Raw genomic sequence first — 26,211 nt, 5'->3', positions numbered from 1 at the left:
ATAAAAAGGCTCTGAGGTTTAATGAAGCTGACGCTTGTATATTTAATTTTATTTCTGCCTGACCATGGCCCCAGCCCTGTGTCATTTTTATGGCATGAACATTCTTGAAGGTGTAGAGCAGTGACTGATGGATTCACGTGAATTACACTGGGACAGCAGCGGAAGAGCATTCCCAAAGGTTTGTGTTTTAACAATGGGGTGTGAGAGCCTCAATAATGTAGATTTACTCTAAAACGTACAACATTTTTAGTAGACTAAATGTTTTGAATAAATAAACAATAGCACAAGATATATCCATCCATCATGGATGCAGCAGTCTGAGATGTCCAGACTTCCCTATCCACGCACACTTCCTCCAGCTCTTCAGGGGGGCGGCACCAGGCCAGCTCAGAGAGCTCACAGTCCCTATGGTGTCCTGGGTGTTCCCTGGAACACCTCGAGAGGGACAAGGACAATGAAGGAGGAGAACATGGTCCACTCGGACTCCATGGACCTGATACTAAACGCAGGCTGTAAATTTGACGCTTGCTATGCAATCTTCAGCTTCACACAGGCACTTGTTCTGATTCTGATTCTGATCAGCTCCTTATCCGTGTGCGCATGCATGGGCAACCATGCCACACTCTGGCCCACCTCCTCCAAACGGCCCAAAGTCCGGAACCGGACAAACAGGTCCTGCACAAGCAAACCGTGCTAAAAGGGCTTTTTGTGCTTGGGCACAGTTCGTATGGACAAGTGAAGTGTGAGTGCAGCTTAGTGGAGATGGAGCAAAGGGAACGGAGCAAGCGCTTGTTGAAGTCAGCCCTGCTCATAGCACACGCCTCTACAAACCCACTTTTTCCTAAAGCAACGCCCTCATGGCTACTGGCGAAAGCTCTAGTGCACCGGTGTGTGTGCGCAGGATCGCAGCCTCGCAGCCTCGCCTCGACCATGTCTCCATTTGGGCATTTTTTACTCACGCAGCACTACCTCTCATTTACATATCAGACTAGGGGCCCTAATACTGTAATACTGGCAATTTCAAACACCTTGATAAATGACCCCCATGGTATTAAACATCGCACCTTAGAATAAAATGGAATAAATTAGTATTTTTTGTGGAATTCATAGATTGTCCAAAATATGATTCTTATTTATTCATTTATTGTAAGGAATGCTTTCTTTTATATAGTTTTAGGTTTGAGTTGACTCTATAATGTTGATGGTGCTTTAAGCTTTGTCTGCAGAGCTCTAAGCCCCTCTGAGTTGCTGCCACAGGGATGTGGTTGATATATGAAGTGTCACGAGCCGGCCTCAAACCCTCCAAGCAATTTCCTAAAGCCCCATGAAGCACCACCGTCCACTTAATCACCTGGCTGGCCCTGTCCCCCAACAAAAGACTTCTGACAGTGGGCCATCAGTCGCAATGTCGCCCACTCGACTCTAGGACTTGCTACACTCTCATCAGATGTTGCAGTTGGAAATAAAGATGGAAAAGGGACTTTTTGGTGCATAGTGAATGATTGTCCTACTTTTGAAAAAACTAATATTAATATCAGATTTACGATAGATGTAAAATGGATCTTGACTCAATTAAGTACCAGATAAAAATGTTTTATGAAGGTCATAAAGTTGCCTTCTATAATTTATGGCTGGAGATTAAGAATTTGTTAATAATGTGATGTGGATTCCTGTCTTTAGCATCCCTGTTGGAAATCATAAAATGTGAAGAGGGAGTGTTTTTCCAGCAACATTCTCATTGACCACTGTTCTGATGGTGGGGGCTGTTTGATAGACCACTTGAGAAAGAATATTAGCAGATAACGTCAGTAAAAGGCTGACAGTTTAGCAACCAAAATACTGTACTTGCCCCTGACTGATTACCCAGTAGGATGGAAGAATAGTGTCCCAGACGTCTTGTTCTCATATAATTGTTCACTGTTTGTTTGGGACCTGAGCCACATAGAGGTGAGTCAAGGGGCGTCGGCCCATTTGTCCGACGTCTCATTATTCTGAAAATGTCCCATTAAGTAGGGGTTGAACAATAAAATTAGGTTCAGGCAAGAGTGCACTGACCTTACTGTTAGGGCCAGTGGTTGTATGTGGCTCTAACCCACAACACAACTGGGTTTGAGATGTCGGACTGATTGGCATCTCTGCTCAATGGTAAATTTTCGGAATAATGAGACATCGGACTAATGGGCTGTCGGACCAATGGCATGGCAAGTCAAGTGGGGACCTGATCCTGTCTGAAAGCATGAGGTCTGCTGTTAAACCCTTCTCACTAATTTACTTTATGCAAATGTCCTGTACTGTGTGTTTTGTATTTACTAAAAATATGTAGGTTCTCCTCTTGCCAGGACTCCCCTGAAAAAGAGATTCCTAATCCCAGTGGGACTTTGTAACCAGAGTTGACCTTGAGAAGGCAATTCATGCATCCATCAGCTCCAGAGTGGACTACTGTAATGCTCTCTTCCATGGACTTAATAAATCCAGAATGCAGCAGTTTCTCTCCCAAGGCATGACCATATCACACCTGTTCTCCTGATCTTCAGGCTCTGCACTGGCTCCCTGTTGAGTTCAGGACAGAGTTCAAACTCCTCATGTTGTTTAAGGCCATTAATGATATTATTCCTACTTCCCCTCTGGCCTACTGACTGTGTGCACCATCCTGTCAGGGCGCTGCATTCACTGGTCCAAGTATAAGAAGTGGGACGATCGCTTGACCACAACTGTCCTATTAGTCTTTAATAAACTACTTAAGACACACTTATTCAGACTTTTTGACACAAACTGTTTTCTGCTGTCTGTTTTATTGCCCTGTCATGATTCTTTTCTGAGAACCATGAATGTTGAAAGGCGTTACACAAATAAATGTTCAACCGACACATTTGCAAAGCGCAATGAAGAGGAAAACCAAGCTGAGATTGAAAATAAATTTCCGCTTTTTACTCTGTGGGCGTTCTGTCCTATATGATGAATTGGTGATGCTAAATTAGAGACTGTTTTCTCTCTGGGCTTCTCGAATTAGAGTAAACACAAGTTAAATCTTAATGAAGTGTGGAGAAGAAATAGCTCTCTTTATTACGCTCCGAAGCAACACATGCACAATCACGAGCATGCGCTAATTGAGAAGAGCTGTTCTCTCAAATGACTTCAGACACTTTATTCATGAACAGTGTATGGTTCAAGAATTCAAGAACGAGTAACAAAAGTATTTATACCGATGCAGTTTTCCCTCCCTGGATCTGGGCATTAAAGTTAAAGACAAGTACTCTCTATTGTAGGGTAAACTAGACTATTTTACATGTGGAAGGCCCTATCTATTGCCATCAGTACGACACAACATATGTTTAATGCCTTGAAGGATTTTGTTTTTGTCTTTTTAGAGAATGTCAATTGCAATTAAGTAGGTTAAAGGTCACAACATGCTAATCTCAGCCAATATTCACTGGCTCTTTTTATACCACGCCACCTACATCCAGGGCCACATTATCCGCAGCTCAATGTCACGTCAAAATAATGTTAAATCAAGGCTACTCAGAGCTGGAGGGACCATCATCTGTGTCTTGGCTGGACTAAACGTGTGAGTGCGCCTCTAAACACCTGTCTAATACTTTCCTGGCTGTTGCCCTGTGCAGCTGAATGCTCGCTGAAAGCCAGACTCTTTGCAGTGCAGTTGCTCTGTAAAGAACAGAAAGATAACACAGGTCTGGGTGTGCTCTTTGCCTGTACTTAGGTCAGAAATCACACATGTGGTAAACGTAGTGAGTGACAAGAATGTAGTGTTTCTCCTTTCTCTCCCTCTGAAAGCACATTTACAGCTGTTATCATCTGTCCAAACAGGTCACCATGAAGGAAGCAAAAAGCAAGGATTGCACATCTTCATTTGTATTGTAATAATGTATTTGACCGTTTGACCATTCCTACTTTCACACACTGAAAAATATAACCATCATTCCCCGAATTATACAGATTCATTCTCCAAAATGGTTGGTTGATGGAAAGAAATAAACTAAATAAAAGAAACAAACCATAGAAAGTATCTGCTAACAAATCCTCTCTATCTTTTTTATTTATTTTTATTTTGTGCAGTTATGTAAATGTTGTCTTTGTTTTTATTCTTTTGAGAATTCTTGATTGAGTAGTCCAATACCCTCTTCTAACTGTGAAACGGATTCATCACTATCTAAAAAGAAAACAAGGACAATAAACAGGCTCTGACAATAAGCAGCTCAGCCCACACAGTCTCAGTGTGTCTTACTGAATCGCATTACTTCTGCTCAGCAGAGGATTCAAGTAATGAGTAAACAAGACTGTGCTACCCCGGCTCGGTCCTGGGAGCGAAATATTGGCTGGGTGATGCAAAACCAACAGAGCCTATTGTTATTCACCGTAAAGTTTACTTTTTATTTAAATGTGGTTAGGATGGTTTCAGACCTTGTAGAAATGCAGTGGAAATCTCATTACAGTGTACACAGGCTGGAAAGATTTTTGCCTCAGGGGCAAATTAAACGCCTTTTCCTGAATGGCAATGGGCTTGTTAGGATTTTAGTGTGGAAATGTAGCACAGTGAGCGGCTGCAAACAGCTCTGCCTGAACTGGACTGTTTTAGTAAATAGAGTTAAAGTGTAACCTGTGGTATGTGGGGACCGTACACCAGAGGTAGAGCAGCCAAAACATTTACTCAAGTAAGAAAAATGTTCCTTTGAAGCGATTTTAATTTAAGTAAAAGTAAAGCAAGATGGTTAGTTTATTTGACACATTAATGAACATTTCTGTAAATGTGTCAGTATTAGCTGCAAAGCTAGTTTTCACCGTTGTCTCTGGACAAGGTGTATAATGCCAACAGCAATTATGGAACATATACTTTAAAAGTTGAGGCTACATACTTACATGACATTTGTTGATATAATTCATACATTGATAACATCTGAATGTTCGTTCAGTGACTTGCACAACAAAATCGTTCTTGAAAATGTTACTTGAGTACTGTGAGTAATGAGCACAAAAGTAAAGTTTGTTTTCTGTAAATGATGATAAATAATGAGAAACAGGACATAAAATGAAATAAACTGAGAATCCCAGTATTTCCAGCAAATTCCATAAAAAAGTTTTGAAAATAATAAATCAGTCAAAGGATAAGGTACACAAACAATCAAACTATATTTATATGTGAAACCTAAGAAGTACAGTTATTTTAAAGTAAGTTTAAAAGTAAGTAAATGTAACTGAGTATCACCAACTCTGCCTTACACAACCAGCTTATTTGCATCCAGATGGAGAAGTGATGAACAGGTATTCACACCATTATGTTTTACAGTTATTGTTCTCTGGGATTAATGACTCATAACTTAGTCAGGTTCACTTGAAACTATGCCTTTGTTCTCTCTGCACATGTTTAAGAATGGTATTAGTTACAACAATTCCTCTGAAGATAATACATCATAAGTCACTCTCATAGTGTCATATATATATATATCAGGTACACATTCTTTTGAAGGGTGTGAGACAAAAATCCACATACTTCTCAAGTCTGAGAACCATGCTCTTCTTTTGGACTTGCCTCTTGTCTCTGTGGCAGAATCTCTGTGGACGGTTTTAACATTGGATGTCTCTTCTGACAAACAATCGTCATTTATTGGGGCTTGAAACCAGCAGGGAGGGAGAAGAACAATAAAGTTTATCATCATTCACTCATATCTCATACATGTTTGCAGCATATTTCAGAGTTAACAGAGGAGATCTGTGGGAGAAACAAGGTGCACATTGCAGCTGATTAGTCATGAGGGAGGACTGATCTGGTTTCGTCTCCCAGCGTGCAGTCGGACATGGAGAAGGTCTGTTTCTGTAGAAGTTAACAGCCTAAGAGTTGGAAAGTAGATCAAGCAAACACAGGGAGAAAGTCTGATGGAGAAGAATGACCATTTGGTAATTTGTACATCAAGGAATCACTCACACTACTTTGTGAGGTATTTAAATTAGCTTAGTCTTAGTAATATTTAGTGTAGGCACTACGGAAAAGGCATGCATTTCCATCCTCGTAAACTACTGCTCTTCACTAAGCACCATGTCTTCAGATGTGAGATCGTCTGTGAATGAAAACTACAGATACTGCACAATCACAATTCATTATAATGAATGATAATAATATTTAAATGTATTTATTGAAATGATCAATAGTTCTATAATGTAGATGCAACTTTCACACGTGTGTTCTGGATATCCTCTGATTTCAGATTTTGTGGAAACACAGATATCTAACGTGGGGAAAAATGTTACATGTGAAATGGCAGTGGGAGGAAAAAGTAGGAAACAATAGACATTTCTGCCTAAATTGGTCATAAAATGTGGTCTGATCTTTATCAAAATCACAAGAATGAAACATCTTGAACTAATTATATTTTTATTGGCCATGACATGTATACATTCACAGGACAGGGAGGAATAAGTGAGTACAACCTTAGATTCAGTTATTGGTTGACCCTCCTTTGGCAGCGATAACTTCATCCAGACGTTTCCTGTAGTTGCAGATTAGACGTTCACAACCATCAGGATGAATCTTGGACCTTTCCTCTTTACAAAACTGCTGCGGTTCAGTATGACCTGGGATGTCTGGTCTTGAGGTCACGCCACAGCATCTCGATCGGGTTTAGGTCAGGACTTTGACTGGGTCATTCCAGAACACGTATTATTCTTCTGAAACCATTCTGAAGTGAATTTGCTTTTGTGCTTTGGGTCATTGTCTTGTTGCAGCTTCTTCCTCTTTTTAACTTCAGCGGTTGGACAGATGGCCTCAAGCTTTTCTGCGAAATATCTTGATAAACTTGTGATAAACATTTTTCCATTGATGATATCACGTCCTGGCCCTGAGGCAACAAAACAGCCTCACACCATGATCTCCTGCTCCAGACTTCACAGTGAGGATAAGGTTTTGATGTTGGTGTGCTTTTCCATTTTTCCTCCACACATGACGTTGTGTGTTCTTCCCAAACTATTCAACTTTGGGTTCATCAGTCCACAGAATATTTTACCAGTAGTGCAGCGGAGCATCCAAGTGCTTTTTCACAAAGTTCAAACGTGCAGCAATGTTTTTTTTAGACATCAGTGGCTTCCTCCGTGGCGTTCTCTCATGATCCCCATTCTTGTTCAGTGTTTTACATATTGTAGATGTGTCAACAGAGATGTTGGCGTGTGACAGTGGTTTCTGTAAGTCTTTAGCCGACTCTACGGCTCTTTTGGTTTTACTTCATTGAGTATTCTGCGCTGTGCCCTTGGAGTCAGCTTTACAGGGAGCCACTCCTTGGAAGTGAAGCAACAGTGAAGCCAAACTGTCTCCATTTATAGACAATTTGTCTAACCGTGGATTTATGAAGATTAAGTATTTTAGAGAACAGGTAGGCCGCACAAGTCTTTGATTGGTTTATTCTCCATGTGTCAGCATTGTTTTGGAATGACATTACATGGCTAGCCAGGTTAGTAACTGGATGTAATCAGTCCCTCAAAAATGTGTCTGGAACTGTCGCAGCTAAACCCTCTTACTAATATTAAAGCAGTAATAAATGGTGTTTGTGTGACTCATTCCGTCCTGCTCTCTCAACTATCCCCATCAAACTTGTCATGACGGGGGACACATACAAACACAAAAACTGTCAGACTCAAAATACTGTGAGGATTGACCTAGATTGAGCCCCCTTCACAAACTAATTTTTCCTCACACAAAAGAGGATTAGTAGAGATTAAGATGACAAGGTCCGAGGATTGGGAAGTAGCTGGCATAGGCCAATTATAATTACTGGCCCAGCACAAAGTGGACTGCTAATCCCGTCAGTGTGGGCTGCTGTTTGGATTGGCAGTGCTGTCTTTAGTGGAGCTTAATTCTTTCACCACACAGTGTACAATTCACTCAGGCAATATTTTACAACAAAAAATACTGCATGAAATATACTCTGCCCAGTGCTGTGGATTTTCCTGTTTGACACGTTTCAGGTAGACTTAAATCCCGTTGGTCACTTTTAAATGATGTGGTAAATTGGTGATTTTCTTCCCATTTGCCCATTGGTAAGTCGCATCTTGCTCTAATCACAGTCACCAATATCTGTTAGAGATATTAGAATTGTAAAAAAAAATATCTCTATTTGTCAAATACCAGAAGAATGAGAGTTATAATTTTCAACACATTTTTTTTATTACTTTTTACAAAATCAAAGGTTTAATACTTTTCATTAAAATTTGGTTGCATTGCCTTTAAACTGTATATTTTGGGTCAAATGTTTTGGATTTCCTTCCACAAGCTTCTCACAATAGTTGGCAGGAGTTTTGGTCCATTGGTCCAAACAGAACTGGTGTCACTGAGACACATTTGTAGCCACTTTGTGTGCACATGCCTTTTCAGCCCTGACCATACATTTTCAACTGCATAGAAATCAGAACTTTGTGAAGACCACTTCAAAACATTGACTTTGTTTTCCTTAAGCCACTTTGTAACCAGTGTGGCCGTTTGCTTTGGGTCATTGTCCGTTTGGCTGATGACTTGAGATGTTGCTCCAATATTTCCACATAATGTTCTTTCTTCATGATATCATCTATGTTGTGAAGTGCACCAGTCCCTGCCGCAGCAAAACAGCCCCACAGCATGATGCTGCCCCCCCCCGTATTTCACATTTGGGATGGTGTTCTCAGGCTGCAAGATTCACCCTTTTTTCACCCAAACATCACGATGGCCAAAAAATATATATATACTTTTTCCATCAGGCCACAGGATGTGTCCCCAACGATTAAATTTTATTTTTATTTGCAAACTCCAAACTGGCTTTTGTATGTTTCTTTTGGAGTAAGAGCTTCGTCCTGGCAGAGTTCCCTCTCAGCCCATGTCGGTACAGCACTTGTTTCACTCTGGATAATGACAAACCAGGTTCAGCAACTTCACCAGGTCTTTTGCGTTTGTTCTTGGGTTGATAATTACATTTCAGACACAGCACGTTCATCTCTGGGACACAGAACCCACCTTCTTTCTGATCTGTGTGATGACTGGACATTTCCATCATTGGTTGAACCAATGAACCTGAACCTTCAAGTCTTGAAATTGCACCAAAGGATGATCCAGACTTGTGCTTCCAATGACATGACATCGTGATCTGGGCTTTCCCAAATTGTTAAAAGGTAAAGTAATCTCAGAGTATGTAAACTTTTGACTTTGTAAAAAGTCTCATTCTTCTGGCATTTGACAAATAGAAATATTTGCCAAAATTCTAATTGATGACAAAAAAAATAAAAGTTAATTCTGGTTTCATGTCAGACAGAGAGAAAAAATGCAAATGTGCCTTTTTATGAAGTGTATGTAAACATATAGTTCACGCTGTAATTTTCAGTAGCATTAAAGGCAAATCAGTTGATACATAATATAACAATGGGTAAATGTTATGTATACTCTTTACAAGGGTATTTATTCTAGTTTTCAGACCACAGGAACATCAGAATTGGATGAAATGGAAATGTCTATAACTTAAAACAGCTGACAGGATGACTACAGACACACAAAACTTAGAAACCCCTAGTCACTGTAGTATATTGTGCATATTTGCATTTGTAAAACAATCTAGACGTGAATGTATTATCTGTATTAACCAGTGCATATGGGGAGAGAAAGCACTGTGGTCACTAAGATCCTCAGTTTTCTGGAAATATGTGTGATCTATCCCGTCTGAAACATACATGACACTTTTCACCATTGTTGACAGAGAGCCTTGGCCTTTGGAGAAGCTTTCACAGCACATTAGAGTGTCTGTGGTTAAACCCGCGTGTGTTTATGGATGGCGTATGTGTGTGTGGTCCTCCAGTCTGCACTGAACACAGGCGGGCACCCTTTCATCTTTTTAAACACGCTCGCGTCCTGGAGGAATCCTTCTGTGTGATTCATATGAAAAGTTTAGGGGTCCCTCGCCGTCTGTTGTGGGACGTGACTACAGAGTCCATAGGAAGGGGTCATCGGGCCTTTCAGATACAGATCTCCCTATACCTGAGGGAAATACAGATCCTCAACAGCTGGCTGATGTCATGACTCTGCAACAAAACATCCACCACTGCAGTGTTACCTCTGCTCCATGTGAGTGCGGTGTGATTACGCGGGTTTACCTAATTTACAAAACACAAAGACACTTCAAAACGCCGACTGACTCTAGAATTTGGTGTTTTATGCACAGTTACTCTGGGCTGATTAAGCAGTTAAAGTGATCATTGTGAGTGTGTCTCAGTGAATGCAAGCTTTCCCTCCCATTCAGTATGCTGAAATATTTAGTTTTCTTGTTTTCCCCCAGAACCAGGTTGTTTTGCTTGGTGGATTAAGGTCTTAACCTCAGCTAGTTTGTACAGACATGCCTTTCAGAGTGATCACGAATAACCTTTGTCGAACCGCCATTTTCAGGGAAGCAAAGGTCAGTATGTTCAGAACTAGGCTAATGAAAATATAAGAGTCAGGCTTCATGCTGGTGGGGGATCTTTAGTGCATAATTTGCCTTCATCTAATACTTGTTTTTCATTTAAAGCTGATTTGCTGTTGTTAGTCTGTTGATCTGATTCCTTTTAACGTTGTAACTGTAAGTTTGCAAATAGCAAAGGAATGAATATTCTACAACACCATGTGCCTGATTTCTCGTTCAATTGGAGGAAGTTGAACTTAGCAGAGAAACTTGTGTAAACGTCAAGCTGAGTGTGTTTATAAAAAAGATGCTCTAGATTGTGGAGCTATTTTGAAAGTTGTTTGTGTCAAATTAACATTAGCCTTTAGCTTCTCGGCTCCAGTGAAGTATTGGGGGAGACAGAGGAGGTTTGTAGCACTTCTGCTTGAGCTTCTTTTGAACGATGACTCTCAGGGCCTGATCTTGTGTTTCTAAACGCAGGCTTTAGACGACACTCACACGCTGACGAGGGGCGCTCTGAGAAATCTTCAGCTCCAGACTAAACACAGTAAGTGTGTTGAACGGGGGCTGTACGTGGGCTGGACAGACTCCCATGGCCAATGGTGATGTCATGTGGTCCCTCTCTGAGCTTTTTCTTTCAGACCAATGTTTTCTGCGGAGTGGGGGTGGCGGTGGGGTGTGGGGGGCGCACGTGCTGGTGTTTGGATCCCGTTTCTGTGGCGTATAGCCAGAGGTATGGTCTCTTTCTCGGGACACGGCCAATTGAGTTGGACGGGAATGCAGGTTTTTTTGTGACGTAGCCCCGTAGCAACGAGGCTCAAGTAAAGTAAGCTATTCAAGCAGTTCCTATACAGTAGCTATAGGAAAAGAAAAACTGACCAAAATACAGAATTCTTAAGTTTCTTAAGTACACGGCTTGCTAACTGTGTCCAGAGGGTGTGCCCATTTTCATTTTTAGTTGCATAATACATTAAATGTAAAGCTTCAGATTGGAGAGTTTTGCATTGCAGTGAATGGAGCTCTGTTTCTCTTTCGCCTAGTCTAATATGGCGCCGTTGCTCCGTCTAGTTTTTTAGTTTGTCCTGTAAGAGTTTTAAAATGCAACCTAAATGCTGAAGGAAGTGCATGAGACTGCATGTGGTGTTAATGTAAGGATGAGAAGAGAAAAGGAGAAACATATTCTGCTCAAAAAGTCCACAATGGCGTTGCACACTTGACCATTTTTTTTTTTCCAAGCCTTGCCTTCATTGATTTCTTTATTTGGTATTTGTCTCACTATTTACCCTGTGCCTGACCTGGCAACAACACGTTTCATTTCAAGTGAAGAGGCCTTGCCCCATCATGCCATCCCCAAACCACACCTACAGCGTTTAACATCCATATAAGAGCAGAAATGACTGGGTAAATGCGTCTGGGCTTCACTGATTAAAAGACCCGCTGGCCTCTTTTCAAAGGGAGCGTAAACAATGTTATGAGCCAAGCGCCTGTAGTGGCTCAACCACAAACTGTTATTACATCTACCTTATGAGGCCAGGCGGCGATTCATCTCCTGGTGGTTTTCAGCAGGGAGAAAAGCCTGAGATTGCTGAGGTAAGCTAAGTGGCCTTTAACAGCAGTTAATGAGTACGTACTAATGACCCCATGACAGATCTCATCAACAGGAGAGTACATGTACACAGAGTATTTTCCTGTTGGTATCGGTACACACATCAACTGTGTTAAGTAAGAACATATCAAAACACAAACAAAGATGCTGTGTGAAAAATAAAGCATGTGGCCTTTATGAGTGTAAATTGTCATTTTTTATTCGCCAGCCCTGATGGCGCTCGAGCCTAATGATAATCATAGTATTTCTAAAGTAGTAAGTATTTTTGATTGAGTTTAGATTTACACCAAACAACAAGAAATATAGGCATTGTATTGGTAAATTTAGCACAACAGCAGTGAACAGTTTTACCTGGAGTATATATTTAACATATTCAAGCCTTGTCCCGGCCTCTCACCAATACACACTGATAAACGTCATCGTCCGTGTACCCTGGGCAGGTAGTGAAGGTGACTCACATAATTATATTCCCATAGAGTTTGATTAATTACACTTCATCAAATGACCTTGTTGCCATAGAAAATCACTTTAGATGCTTGAGCAGGAAATGAGTCGGTGGCCTTGGGGGACCCCACATAAAAACCTCTAAAATGGCTCTGTTTCTGGTAAAAATGGAAAGATAAAGACATGGGATTATGAACAAAGACCGAGCTTGGCGAGACAAAAACAAATGAAGTAAGGAAGAAAAGGAGATTGTGGCATATTGCACAGTTAAAGTAGGTGAAAGACAATTAATAAATAAAGTTCTTCTTCTTCTTAAAGTGGCTTAATTACCTCATCTATCCTTATGCAGCCTGGGGAGGATAAACAGGACAAATGAAAGTGTGACTGAGGGACCAAATGGCTAATAATATAACAGCTTCATTCAACACTTTGTTTACCCAGAGAAAGGGGCTTTACGAAGACTTTTTTTGTGAAAAAAATTGAAGGTGTGTCTTAAACTGGACTATACGGAGTTTAAAAATGTATTATATGTGTATAAGTATTTTCCTCCCCCTACATGTTCCATCAATGTCCTTATGTGTAGAATGAGCTCAGACCTGTTCACCACAACTGCCTCTAAAATCCTGCACTGTCACTCAAAAAGGTGTTACTTTACTTACGGTCCGAAGTGCCGTTATGCACGACCTTAATATAGAAGCTGCAGTTACACATATGACCTGAGGTGGCAGTAGCGAGTATAAAATGACCAATTTGCATCGAGTCCCTTTAAAGGAATAGGCCAGGGGTGGCCAACCCGCGGCTCTCGAGCCGCATGCGGCTCTTGGCCAATCAGAGTGCGGCTCTTTGCATGATTGGAGATGTTTAATACAATGCGGCTCTTTGCAAAATAATTGGTAAATGTTTCCCATAAACTGTAACAGTCTTTGACCAAAAATCCAACCGTAGTCCTACAGACCCTGTTTCCATCTCTACACATGAATGAGAGTCTGTATCTTCCTCCTTTTCGAGGCGGTGTGTAAAAGGAGCCCGTGCAGCCTCACGCAAAGCGGGATGTAGGTTAAACAACAGGCAGGCAGATCGTGGCTCTGGGATCAGCTTCTGTGCTTTTCAGGTTTCTGATCAGCTACTCTTTATTTGATGTAATTTGGCCTCATATTCACAGAAAAAGATCAAAATTAGGAAATGGAAAAAAGCGGAGCTCTTATGAAGCGTATGATGCGAAGCGCGACATCGTAACGCGGAAATACGCAAAGTCAGGACTTTTCTTTCACATGTGACTGAAACTTTAACAAATGCAACATAAAACAGAATCTCAGACGTCCAGAGGCTCCTGGTTAAAGTTCATAAACTTTGTGCAGCCGAGAGTGCGTTCTCTGCACAGTCCAGTCAGGACGAAGCTGCAGGCACTGAGCGCACAGGCCAGGGGCGAATCAGAGAAGGGGGCTCAGTGGGCAGGGCCCCCACATACAAACACACCCCAGCATTAAAAAAATAAAATAATAATAATTATCTAATTCTGTCTCAGTCAGCACAAAATTGCAGTTAATATACATGTATTTCAATCTTGTTGAGTAGTAAAACCATTCAATCTAACACAATTATTTAAAAAAAAGAAAAAGGCCAGGCATAAAATTATAGTTTATTGTGATTAAATAAAACGGTCACATTCTATTTAATCACAATGAACTACCGCCCCTGGATGTCGCTAATGGTCGGTGCCGTTGTGGCTCTTCACAGGATCAAGGTTGAAAATTTCGGCTCTTGGTCTCTGACTAGTTGGCCACCCCTGGAATAGGCCACCGTTTTTACATACTGAGATATGTTCTTACCTTAGCTTTGACGAGTTCTTTAGGACCTGTCTGGCCTTCTATCAGGTAAACAGGTGAAGATAGAAGCTACCAAGCTCTTCCACGTTTTCCCTATTTAAATATGGTTACATGAAGTGTTACACTACAAAGTATCATTACACAAAACAATGCGGATTTTCTAAGCGGATTAAAGGGGGAACTATATTGTAAGGCGTAATATACCAGTAGTAGTTTGGCAGTGGTTTGGCAGTAGTTTGGCAGTAGTTTACTGCACGGATTTCGAACTTCTCCACGTGACCATATTTAAACAGAGATAACGTGGAAGAGCTTGGTAGCTTGCTAGCTCGTCAAAGCTAAGGTAAGAACATATCTTGGTATGTAAAAACGGTGGCCTATTTCTTTAAAGGAATAGGCCACCGTTTTTACATACTGAGATATGTTCTTACCTAACCGTAGCCGAGTTAATATATCCCCGTCTGGTCTTTCTCCTCGCGCTCTGTCACGCAAACGGAGCACATACGCAGCCTCTCCCACATGTCATATAGCTCCAAAAAAGCTCACGATAGAAGCTACCAAGCTCTTCCACGTGTTCCCTATTTAAATAAAGTTACGTGAAGTGTTTTCATGCGAAGTATATTTACACAGAAATGTAACATGTGGATTTTATAAGCAGATAAAAAGGGGTACTATATTGTGAGGCGTAATGATACGAGGTGCAAAACGTCCGCGCAGTAACTCCTAAAGACTTCCCCCGCTCACTTCCGTCAATAGAAGCTGCGTGACTTGTAGAGAGCCTTTTACAACAAGCAGAAAATATATTTTCGTAAAGTGCTCTCACATTCCTACCTCATGGTAGAGGTCCTGAGTCCTGTGTTGTCGTCCGGGGTGAGTTGGAAATCTGTGAAACATTACTACACTATATACTTTCTGCTTGTTATCACAGCCCGGCACGATGCACGTAAAAGGCATTGTTCACAAGTTATCGACACTTCTTCAACTGTTCTCTGCTAGCTCTCTACAAGTCACACAGCTTCTATTGACGGAAGTGAGCGGGGGAAGTCTTTAGGAGTTACTGCGCGGACGTCGTGCTCCTCGTATCATAACGCCTCACAATATAGTACCCCTTTTTATCTGCTTATAAAATCGACATGTTACATTTCTGTGTAAATATACTTCGCATGAAAACACTTCACGTAACTTTATTTAAATAGGGAACACGTGGAAGAGCTTGGTAGCTTCTATCGTGAGCATTTTTGGAGCTATATGACATGTGGGAGAGGCTGCGTATGTGCTCCGTTTGCGTGACAGAGCGCACGGAGAAAGACCAGACGGGGATATATAACTCGACTAAGGTAAGTTAAGAACATATCTCTGTATGTAAAAACGGTGGCCTATTCCTTTAAGGCTGGCATATAGTCTGAAACAAAAATCTCAATTTGACCAGAAAAGACATATGAGGCTGACAAAATGCAACTGCAGTGATAATAAGGAATATGTTTTTTTTATTCATCCTATTTTTCAGGCCACATGTCACTTATGAGCAATATCAATCTGAATAAAGCCAAACTAAAGATCCAAAATACAAGGAGTAAAATATAATGAAGTATATTTCTCTGCCTGTTTGAAGGACTGTCCTGATACTTGTGGCAGTTGACACTTGATTTGATTTGCTGCAGGTGCCATCACTGCCGTCGCCGGTCTGCATGCTGATGTAACTCAAAGGTCAGAGCACGTACAGCTCAGGGAGCCAAAAAACAACCCTGACCAACAATCAGGCTCAACAGAAGACTGTGTGTTTCTCTTGATTTCCTGTCTCTGAGTTTTAATTGTTTTTTTCATGTGTGATTTAATAAAAGTGCAGTGTTTCCTTCAAGCTACGAGTGTATACTCGTCTGGGAACATTTAGGGCAGCTCCACCCAAACCAGGGAGACAGACTCTGTAGCGTTAACAAAGCCACCGGCTCACCTCCAGCTGATGAAATGCTGTGAAACACCAGCTCACATGCGGGTTTCTGGATGTACATTTTGGATTACAATGAACAGAAATGCTACTGCAGTTGTCTACTCAGTTTACTCTGGCAAAAGCAAATTTATTTTACAAAGACATTTTGATTTGTGTGAAGGCAATGTAAATGTTACAAACAAACCATATACAAACAAACAATAGTGTGTAATAATCCAGCAGTGAAATGATATGTTTGTTTTGGTATGGGATTTGTCGTCCGTTAATGTGATATGACATGTGTTTACAAAAGACTCCTTTTGCTGCATAATATGACTAAATATGAGTGTAGGTTTGTAAAATTGATCGTCATAATTATTTTATATTAAAGGAACCAGGACCACATATTCCTTTACAGCAAAGTAATAACATGGTAATAGCAGAGGTAACTAAAGGGATTACAAGGGATAATTTACATTTTTGTAACCCATTTTGTCGTTGAGGAAGTACTAATGTAGTCCTGTTAGATTAAGGTCTTTATACTTGGTCTGGCATTGGACAAAGTTTAACATTAATAGCATGAAATAGATTAAGTGTGTGTCCTGTTGCCATATAGTTACTATAGTTAGTATGTTATTACACTTATAGGTGCCATTTTTACAAAGTTTTGAAGTCTGCTGTAGCAGTATGAAATAAAGTTAAATTGCTACAGTATCAATTAAATAAATAATGTAATTAACATAACATAAATAATATAGTTTATTTGGTTGAATTTTGAACATTATCATCCTGTTTTATGCCAGTTACTGATTATTGCAGCATAGACGTTACAGATAGAAAAGGCACCTAAGATATCCAGTTATATTTGTCATAGAGTGTAGAGATTGTATTGCTGTTTAGGGCAAGGCAGTTGACCGTAGTGGCTCTTTGCCGGAGCCCGAAGTGTGAATGAAACACCAGAGTCCAGTGTTAGCTAAGCAGTTGTCCACTGTCCACCTGTATGTGTGCTCATGCTGAAGTGTGGACAAAGCCTTGGTTGCTAGGCGACTGTGACATGTAAGTACATTGTTTTTATCACACTTGGCCACACATGGAGACTGCACTGCCCACACATAATGCTCAGCTAAAGTCCCGTAAGCCCCGCTCTGCATAAGCTCACAGGATTCACAGCGCGGACGGGTCAAGCCACACTACTGCTCTGGTATTGAGGAGGAGGGGGGTGTTGGGGGATGAGACTACTTCCTGCCTGACAGGAAATTCAACTTCCTGTCTTGATTAATGGGGGCTGTCACAGGGGAACTGTAGGGGCCTTAGACACAGGGTTTCTTACAAAACATAGTTTCAGTGTGTAAATCTGAAAAGCATGTGACATTGCACTTATTAGAAGAACTTCCTGCTGAGATCTGGGCTTAAACGTCTTGATCTTAACATGACCACTAAAACCGAACATCCTATACAAACAATCTATTGTAATCATTTGTTACCTCAGTAATAGCAGAGTAATACTGAACACCTCACTGAAAAAGTGGTGTTTCCCAGCCTGCCTCGCCCTCCTGCAGTGGTCTGAGTGCACACGCCTGTATAATGCCCTGGTGAGTGCTCAGGAATGCAGTGTGTGACAGCAGCTCTGCTGTTGCTCACTAATGAGACGTGGACCTGTGACAGAGCAGGCAGTGGTGGCGCAGGAGGGGTCCCGCGTCTCGGCGAGAGCGGCACAGTGTGTTCCAAGGATGAAGTGTGAGGCTGTGTGCTGAGGGTACACGGAGTGAGAGGGGAGGGGCCAAACTGCAGAATAGTGCATGTTTTTTGCTTTTTAACATTTTATGTTCCGCTCCAGCCCCCACAGTTTGCAGATAAAGGTTTCTGTTGCCAAGGTAACTTGACAGAGAATGGAGAGGTATCTGGCTGTGTCTTGTTCTAGTCTAGGAGGCTTCAGAAGCCAGAGGCAGATAAGACTATTTCAGTCTCTCCACAGAACAAAAGCTCTACGCATGACATGCTGCCTGAGATACCTCAGGACACTTCAGGAAGCTGAAACACAATCACTTATTTATTCATTTAATATAATAATTCATTATTCTACAGTCATTTTATAATGAGGAAGCACATGGGCTCGTTTCCCTGTGTTCGGTGTTCGCTCGTGTCTCTCAAATAACACTGAAGTGATTTATGGTCAAGAGAAAAAAAAACTCTTATGTTTATTAGCCATGAATTTCACATTGTGAAAAGAATACATGTACAAAAATGCCATAAAAATAGAAAATTACTTTTTTGTGACAAAATAATAAAACAATGCAAATAGAAAATGTTTACATTTACAGTGATATGAAGCACTTGAAAATACCAATGAGCCGAAGAGAGAGGCTGGATCGAAATTGTGAAATACCACACAGCAATTAGGAGCAAATTGAAGGAGCATTCACTTCTCTGTTGCCAAGGAAACATGTATTCTATGGGGAGAAATGCTAGTATGTGATTTGTGGGGCTCTTTTCAGGGACTGAGGAGGTCATTATGGAGGAAAAGGCCTGCCTCATTAATTTAGGGAGTGGAGTTTTCCAAATGCATTTGACTTTTATCACAAATGCTTTTTAATAAAAACAATACATTATCAAAACAATTTTACATCCTTTGTTTTTTTTGTAGAATTATGTAACTCCTTAAAGTTCAATAACAGGATAGAGACAGACGAGCACTAAAGTAAAAACATTCTTTCATTTTTGGTCACAAGAAACTTGCTTGTTGAAATACAAATATTTACAGACGTCGAGGTGAAAAGCACTGCGGTGTCTGCCCTACTCATTGAATTTTTTTTTTTTTACAGCCTAACACACGTTTTAGTGCAGTGGCATCATGATTCAAACATCTTCACATCATTTGTAATTGTTGTTTCAGGCAGGAAATACTGAGCTGTGCAAAATGCAAATCAACTGAAAGAAAAGTATGAAGTTCCTTGTAATGCATGATATGCCTTCCAAAAGCACATTCATTTCCACATGAATTCAGGTAAAGAAGAAATAAATAAGAATAACAGAATATGTCATTTAAATGAATAAATGTACACTGCAGGACAACCTCCCTGATTCATTTTCACTTCAGAATAAGATGACGTTCTAGTAACCAGTGACCACAAAGTAGAGATCATGCCATTTTTCTGAATCACACTGAGAGGACATGCTTCAATGCGGAGTCCAGGCATGACCTTTTTATTTTTTTAATTTTTTTTTTTTTTACAAAAGATAGTCAAGATGTAGTCCTCTTTTACTGGCGTTTATTAAATCCAGACATATCACTTCGTGTGATATCATTGTGTCTCCGGGTTTAAACCGAGCCAATAAGCAGCAAACATGTGAAGTCATGATCCTGTGCCAACTCGACCCGGAGGCAGCGTCACACTACTCCCTACAGCTGGTGCATGGAATCAACACCAAAGCATCATGGGAGGAAAACTAAAAGGCCCGTCCCAGTGCAGGACCCCCAAAAAGTATACATGGGAACTTATTAGGAGCTTAGGAGTAGAGGGTAGACCCGATCCTTCAGTGCTTTTGAAGCAGTTGAACATCTGCAGAACTGAAGCACGCAATCAACCCAATCACCCTCCCATTATGCAAGTGCTTCATGCAGTAAACGACTCTCACTAAAGAATACTCGCATTATTTTCAACGCAAAGAATTGAGTCTTTATTCTAACTTTTGCAACAAAAGCATAATACGATTTTAAAGGTATGCAGCAAGCTCTGTACACAGTTTGTGTGGGCTGCATGTAGAGCCCGCTTCAGAGATGATGGATAATATTGTCAGCAAAGTGTCCATTCAGTCGTACACAATTCTGTTTGTGCACTGTCACAACATGGCGACAACCAGCACAGACGTCTGTACAGCACATCGCCGCTCAGGAATAAATCATGTCTGTCTTCACCGTTGGAGCTCAGTGGATGATGCAAAAGCAATCTGTGGGAAAGAACAAGGAAAATTGTAAAATGTTAGTTTGGTTGTGCCAAAAGAAAAGCCTTATTTTAGTGAAGTTGCCAATTTATTTTATGTTCTCATCTGTTCCGAGTGGAGAGGTTTTGCGTATAGTAGCACTTGATAAGACAGTGGTAATAACTGTAATAATAAACTCACTGAAAGTCCGCCTTGAATAAAAAAAACATCCAAAGGAAGTTGGAATTGTTCCCCTGGGAACTCTGTGATGTCCAACTTACTACACTGTACAACAGTCACCCTGTTTTCCATTCAATCCAGCAGTGTTTCCATATGGGAACACTGTCTGTGCCTAAAGAGCTACACAAACACATTATCAAATAGACTTTCAGAAATAATTTGATTGATTGATGTGCACCTTGTATTCAGATTTTTTTTTTTTTTAAGGAATGTCACTTCATACTGAGATGGCTTCCAATGTATCTATAATAACACGGGTAATTTGCTCGTATGCCTTTTATGGGCTGTTTGCCAACTCATTTAGTTCAGCTGTAAATCCTCAACTTTCTTGCCACTTCTTCAAGGATCATGTCTGAACAGGGCACGAAGGACAGAGCACAATCCCCTCCCCTGCATCTCGCTGTCACCTCCAGAGACTCGAGATGAATAGTTTCCGACACCACATGAGTCTCTGAGCTGCTTGCTTTCACCCCTGCCTAAAAGACCATAACCTCATCAAAGTGAGGCGACACAGAGTGGATTAGCCTCGCCTGGACGTTACAGCCCGCTGCTGTGTGGCTTGTCTAATTGGCAGAGCCCCTCACCCTTCTTAGAGAGATTTCCCCCACAGGAGTAATAAAAGTATCCTATTCTCTTTCAATTAGCCTCTGTGTCCTTCGGCCCATCCCCACAGCCTCATAACTCACTTAACTAAGGCACGGAACCCCATCAATCCCACCAAACCCCCTCTGTCCCGTAGCAGATATGCTGTAGGCTGATGCTTACACCAGGACATCCAAGAGTGTTTGCATAAATCAGTGTCCTTTGTGTGTTTTAGGCAGGTTTACACTAAAAAAAGACACACACACTCACTCAGACTTATATGTATTTTCAAGGCATTGGATAATTCACAATTGTCAGCTGTATTTATGTACTTGTGCACACCAAAAACATCACATTTAATAGTGAAAAACGTACGCACCTCATTAAACAGGGTCTTAGGGGGGGAGATGTTTCCAGGTGCTAACAAACGCTGTTGGAATGAGCGAGTATGGCACTGTTGTTATGCTGTTCCAAGCATCCAGTGTTGGGTCGTAACAGTCCAAGGTTTTACACCGCTGTGTCCCGAAGTAACCACCCACTACATACAGTTTGTTTCCTGATGCTACAGCCTGGCAGCTCATGCGCTTGGCTGTCACATCGCCCACTTTGGTCCACTGGTAGCTCTCGCTGCTAAACTTGTATGCTGAACATGCAGAGAACTCGGTGTCTCCACCCATTACAAAGATCTGGTTTCCTAACACTGCTGCAGCTGTGTATCGCCACGGTTGAGGGCAAGAGGCAGGGACAGTCCATCGGTTCTCCTGGGGGTCGTAGCATTGTACCTTAGGGAGCTTGTCATGGGTAACACTTGTGCCTCCAAAGGCAAACAGCCTGAGTTTAACACTGACCACTGCTGCGTTGCTAACACCTTCTCTGAGGGGAGCCACCATGGTCCACTTGTTAGCCACTGGGTCATATTGTTCCACTTGCTTGAGAGACACAGATGGAGAGGCGGGGAGGCAGCCAGTTGCTGCAGTGTGACCTCCGACCACATAGAGGCAGTGTTTGAGCTCTGCAGAACCGTGGCCGAACCTGGCGATGAGCATGGGTGCTGCTTTTGACCATTCTTCATGAACTGTATCGTAGACCCACACATCTTTGGACACGCCATTCTCCGAGCCTCTTCCACCCGTGATGTACACCTTACAACCAATGGCGCATGCACTGAACTCTTTTCTCGGACTTGGTATGTCTGCCTTCGGGATAATCTCTTTGGCCTTTTGATCTACCAGATACAACTTATCACACATGAAAGTCTGCCCTCCTAAAAGGAACAACGCATGGCTAGTTTTTCTGGGACGTGCGCATGGGCTATTGACCACACCGTCATTTTGTAAGATCTTCAGCTTGCAGCGTATAGCCTCATCCACCAACTCTTTGCTCTTTGTTTGGGCTTTGATCAGATCCTCCATGGAAACATTCTCCATCAGATATACAGCTGGCAGCAAAGCCAGTCTCACTGTCCCGAGGAGCTCTGGGAGGTGACAGTGCCTCTTGTCCAAGTCATAGTTGACCCAGTTGAGGGCAGCTTCATAAACTAGCCTTTCATCCTCTGTCTCTAGCTCCTCATGAGATAAAAGCTGGACAACTATGTCTTTGGGCAGTTGGAGGAAGTCCTCGGTCTTGCAGATGGCAGGGAAGTTGCTGAGACACATGCCCCAGGAGAGTTCGGACAGCTTGCTGCATTGGTGGGCATCCGACAGCAGCAGCATGCCTAAACAATTAGATGGATGAAGGTTTCTCTCTAGGAACTCTGCGCAGGCGTCACGAATGTCTTGGAATTCCAACATGTCCCCCGCCTCGAGCAAGGACTCCGCGTTCTCTTCATTTATAACCACCCGAGATGAGTAGGCGTAATCCAGTAAAAGCTCCAGTACCTCAGGGTGGATGGAGTCATGGAAGTCCACCTCGCTGGCCTGGCTCTCCCGCAGACCCCCGCTGAACATAGCCTCAAAGTAGCGGCTACAGGCGGCTAGCACGGCCCTATGGCAGGGGAACGAGCGGCTCCCGGCATGGAGCAGGACATCTGTGAAGAGGCGCTGCTGCCGGAGGGCGTTGAGGTGCATCAACACACTGTCAGCGTAGGACGACTTGTGGAACAGGTAGATATTCATGGAGCCAGTGCTGACCCGGGATTTGCGGTTCTCATGGACGCACACGGACATTTTCATTGAATCCTGGGGACAGAAAGAAACAGAGTGGTCAATAGAAAATTAAATACAATGGGAAAAGACACACATTCTCTTCAATTGGTTTATGAATGGATTGCCTATAAAGTATGTCATCTATATCTTTCTGTTTCAGTTTATACATTTTTTAAACAATGCTCTGTTTTAATAGGCACAACCAGGGTTTCCGTTAACTGGCAATAGCCGGAATGCAGGAATGCAGCTTGTTGATGCATTGCTCTGTAAACTGAAGGCCAATGTGAAATAATTCAATATTTTTTTTATTATCACAGTAGGCTTAAGTCAAAAGTTTGGAGTGACTCTGAATCGAGTCAGTATTTTTGTCTACTCACAGTCACTACTGTTTAGAAATGAATTTAGTAACTAATTACATATTTCAAACAGCTTGAAGCTGTCTTAATCTATTCTGTAGGGTTTTTCTTTTGTCCTGGCTTTCTGCCCTCACCCACAGCGCTCACTCCGACACCCTGCCCTGACGGTGCATTCAAAGGGAATAGGGAAAATCTCATTAATCGTGTGTGCAACACACACATCAGCAGAAACTCTGACTGTGTTAGCCGCTAACTGGTGCTGCTTCTGCCGCTTATTTGGTGATCCCTGCACGTGTTTGTGTTTACATGGTGCGGGGGGAGGTGGATAATAATGACTGTCTCTGTAGAAGCTTTTCCACTTTCATCTCAGAAAAGTCCCTTAGAAACTTGGGAGCCTAATGTGCAAGTGAAAGTCGCTTGCAAAGAAAAATGACAGAAAAGAGAAACTCATCACCACTTTGTAAAACACACTAAATATATTCAAGCCTTCAGAAAGTTTTAACTGTCCTTGTCCTGTCACTGAGAACTAACTTTAATTTTATACAGTTGTCAAGATGTAAAGTACATCCTGCACTCGGCCTATGAAGAACCCTCGCTGTACGACTATGTCTTAAAAATCTCTGCAACAAAGATGTAACTTCACCTTTTCGACTTCCTAAGTTAAGTTTACACACCACAAATACAGGATAAGGAACTATAAGAGTCAGACAGCCCTACAATCCCTCTCTCTTCCTGCAGTCTTTGAATATAACACATTACCTACACTTGGTTACAAAGCAGAAAGACAGAGGACATCCTATCATAATATGGTGAAAATTTGACAAAATAAATACACAATTGTTGAGTAGTCGATTAACAAATGAGTTGAAAAAATATCGATTAACTGGCCGATAATGTAATAATTATAACGTTATTGGCTGGTTCTTACATTATTGGCCTGACAAGATGAAAATCCTTCACAAATGTAATAAATTCAGCCAATAATGTAATAATGCATCAATTTGAATGTATTTCCCAAAACAAACAGTGCTGTTTTCTCTCAATTGTTTTTTTATTTTATTTGTTCACTTCCAGTCTCTTGTCATAGTAGTGGTCGGAGAGGCCAATGGCATAGTTTAGCAGCCTGCCCAGGGCAGTTATGGCTACAATCATAGTCTGTAGCAGAAGGGAAAAGATTTTGTCTAAAGAACTAGCACCATCATATGTTTTTTTTAATGATTATCCTGTTATCGTTGTGGGAGAAGTAAGAACCAGCCAATAACGTAATAATTATTACATTATCGGCCAGTGAATCGTTATTACTAATCGTTATTGGCTGTTATCATGTTATCGGTCATTATTACGCTGTCGGTTCCTACAAGGTGGCACTGTTTCTCAACCTTATTGTCATGACTCACAGTATGACAGTGCACGACCCCCTCATTGAAGACATAATGTCCACACTAAACAGTACAATATGATCTAGCGACCCCCTGAAGTTATCCCACAACTCTCATGGGGTCTTGAGCCCCGGGTTGTGAACCTCTGGTTTACAGGTTTGATATTTCTTCTTTCAGTCCAGCTAAATGACTACATTAATGATGACAGATTAGAAGTGTTCTGGCCTGTGCTTCTGCACCGCATGTTGATCCCAGACACTGCAGGGACGTCAGACTGGGAGACACAACTCGCAACATGTGTTGACTTTTGCATAATGTCTAGACTGAAACCATAACTGTGAAGAATCTATAAAGCTGTGATTCTCTGCATCTTAAGCAACAAGGTGTTGGCCCTTGATTCAGTTGAGTCAAGTTATTTACAAGACAATATTTGATTAAAAAAGTAACAATCTCATTGATAATAAAGACGCTCAGAGCTCATTTTTTTGTGATTTTAGATATTACAGTTTGTGATTATTCTTGCACTGTTTGGACTTCGTTCCTGCTCTGCATTGGTGGGGGAAAAATACATGTATTTTCCAATTAATAAAGGATCAAATTAGTTGGCAATGCAGATGGAAATCCGCAACAGCCAAATCCAGAACAAAGCATCTTTTTTTTCAATATGAATATATTTTGCACATGGTTCCTGACACATCAACTAATAAACTAAACTAAATGAATAATAATGAAATCATGACAGGCCTACTGGATTCATATCCCAAAATAAATTGACTTTTCAGTCATTTATTAAGTTTCTACTGTCATTCAATAGCACATTATGAGAACCGAGGCCAAGAGAGGCAACCTTGGTATTACCTGATTTATTGCATTCCAGCAATGCCAAAACTGACAACTCATCAGTGAGTGGCCTCTGGCTCTGCTATAATGAGAATCGACAAACCCGCTTCTCACATGTACCTCACGCACATAAGAACGAGTCACAGCACTTACAAAAACGAAACCAACTTGAAAAGGTGTTTGTTAAAGCATTAGAGTCGACACTGTGGCTGTTTATGCAGAGAGTTTAAAAGCTATTTTCACTAATTTCTGTCCCATTTTGATCATGTAAAAGTAGAAGTTATTCTTTCAACTTGATATGCAATATAGGAAGCTTTCAAATGTTACGTTAGATTAAATAACTGAAGTGTATAAACATACGATATCTAGGGTAGGTCTTACGGATGTTGACAGAGCAAAATGAGTATTTATCATGAAAATGGGAATGACTTCCAAGTGTCAGGCAATTTGAACAGTCAGCTTTGTAATGATGATCAGAAGTCCACCCCAAATCAGACTTTAACTAATCCATGAATGTTTTCTTCAAACTCCACCTACAAGCCGAGATACTTT

At 41.4% G+C, this 26,211-nt stretch overlaps 1 protein-coding gene across 1 annotated transcript; it reads right to left on the bottom strand.

The window, feature by feature from the left end:
* Window positions 1-19,464: 19,464 nt before the first annotated feature.
* On the bottom strand, window positions 19,465-23,136 carry enc1 (ectodermal-neural cortex 1). The gene is made up of 2 exons (XM_079551651.1): window positions 21,320-23,136; window positions 19,465-20,145 (listed from the first exon to the last, which is right to left on the bottom strand). The coding sequence occupies exon 1, from the start codon at window positions 23,109-23,111 to the stop codon at window positions 21,336-21,338; it is 1,776 nt and encodes a 591-aa protein (XP_079407777.1). The 5' UTR covers window positions 23,112-23,136; the 3' UTR covers window positions 19,465-20,145; window positions 21,320-21,335.
* Window positions 23,137-26,211: the final 3,075 nt, after the last annotated feature.

The sequence above is a fragment of the Gobius niger genome (assembly GCF_951799975.1).
Source record: "Gobius niger genome assembly, chromosome: 2".
Classification (NCBI taxonomy): domain Eukaryota; kingdom Metazoa; phylum Chordata; class Actinopteri; order Gobiiformes; family Gobiidae; genus Gobius; species Gobius niger.
The sequence above is the reverse complement of the archived record's forward strand: the minus strand, read 5'-3'. Positions and strand labels throughout refer to the sequence as shown.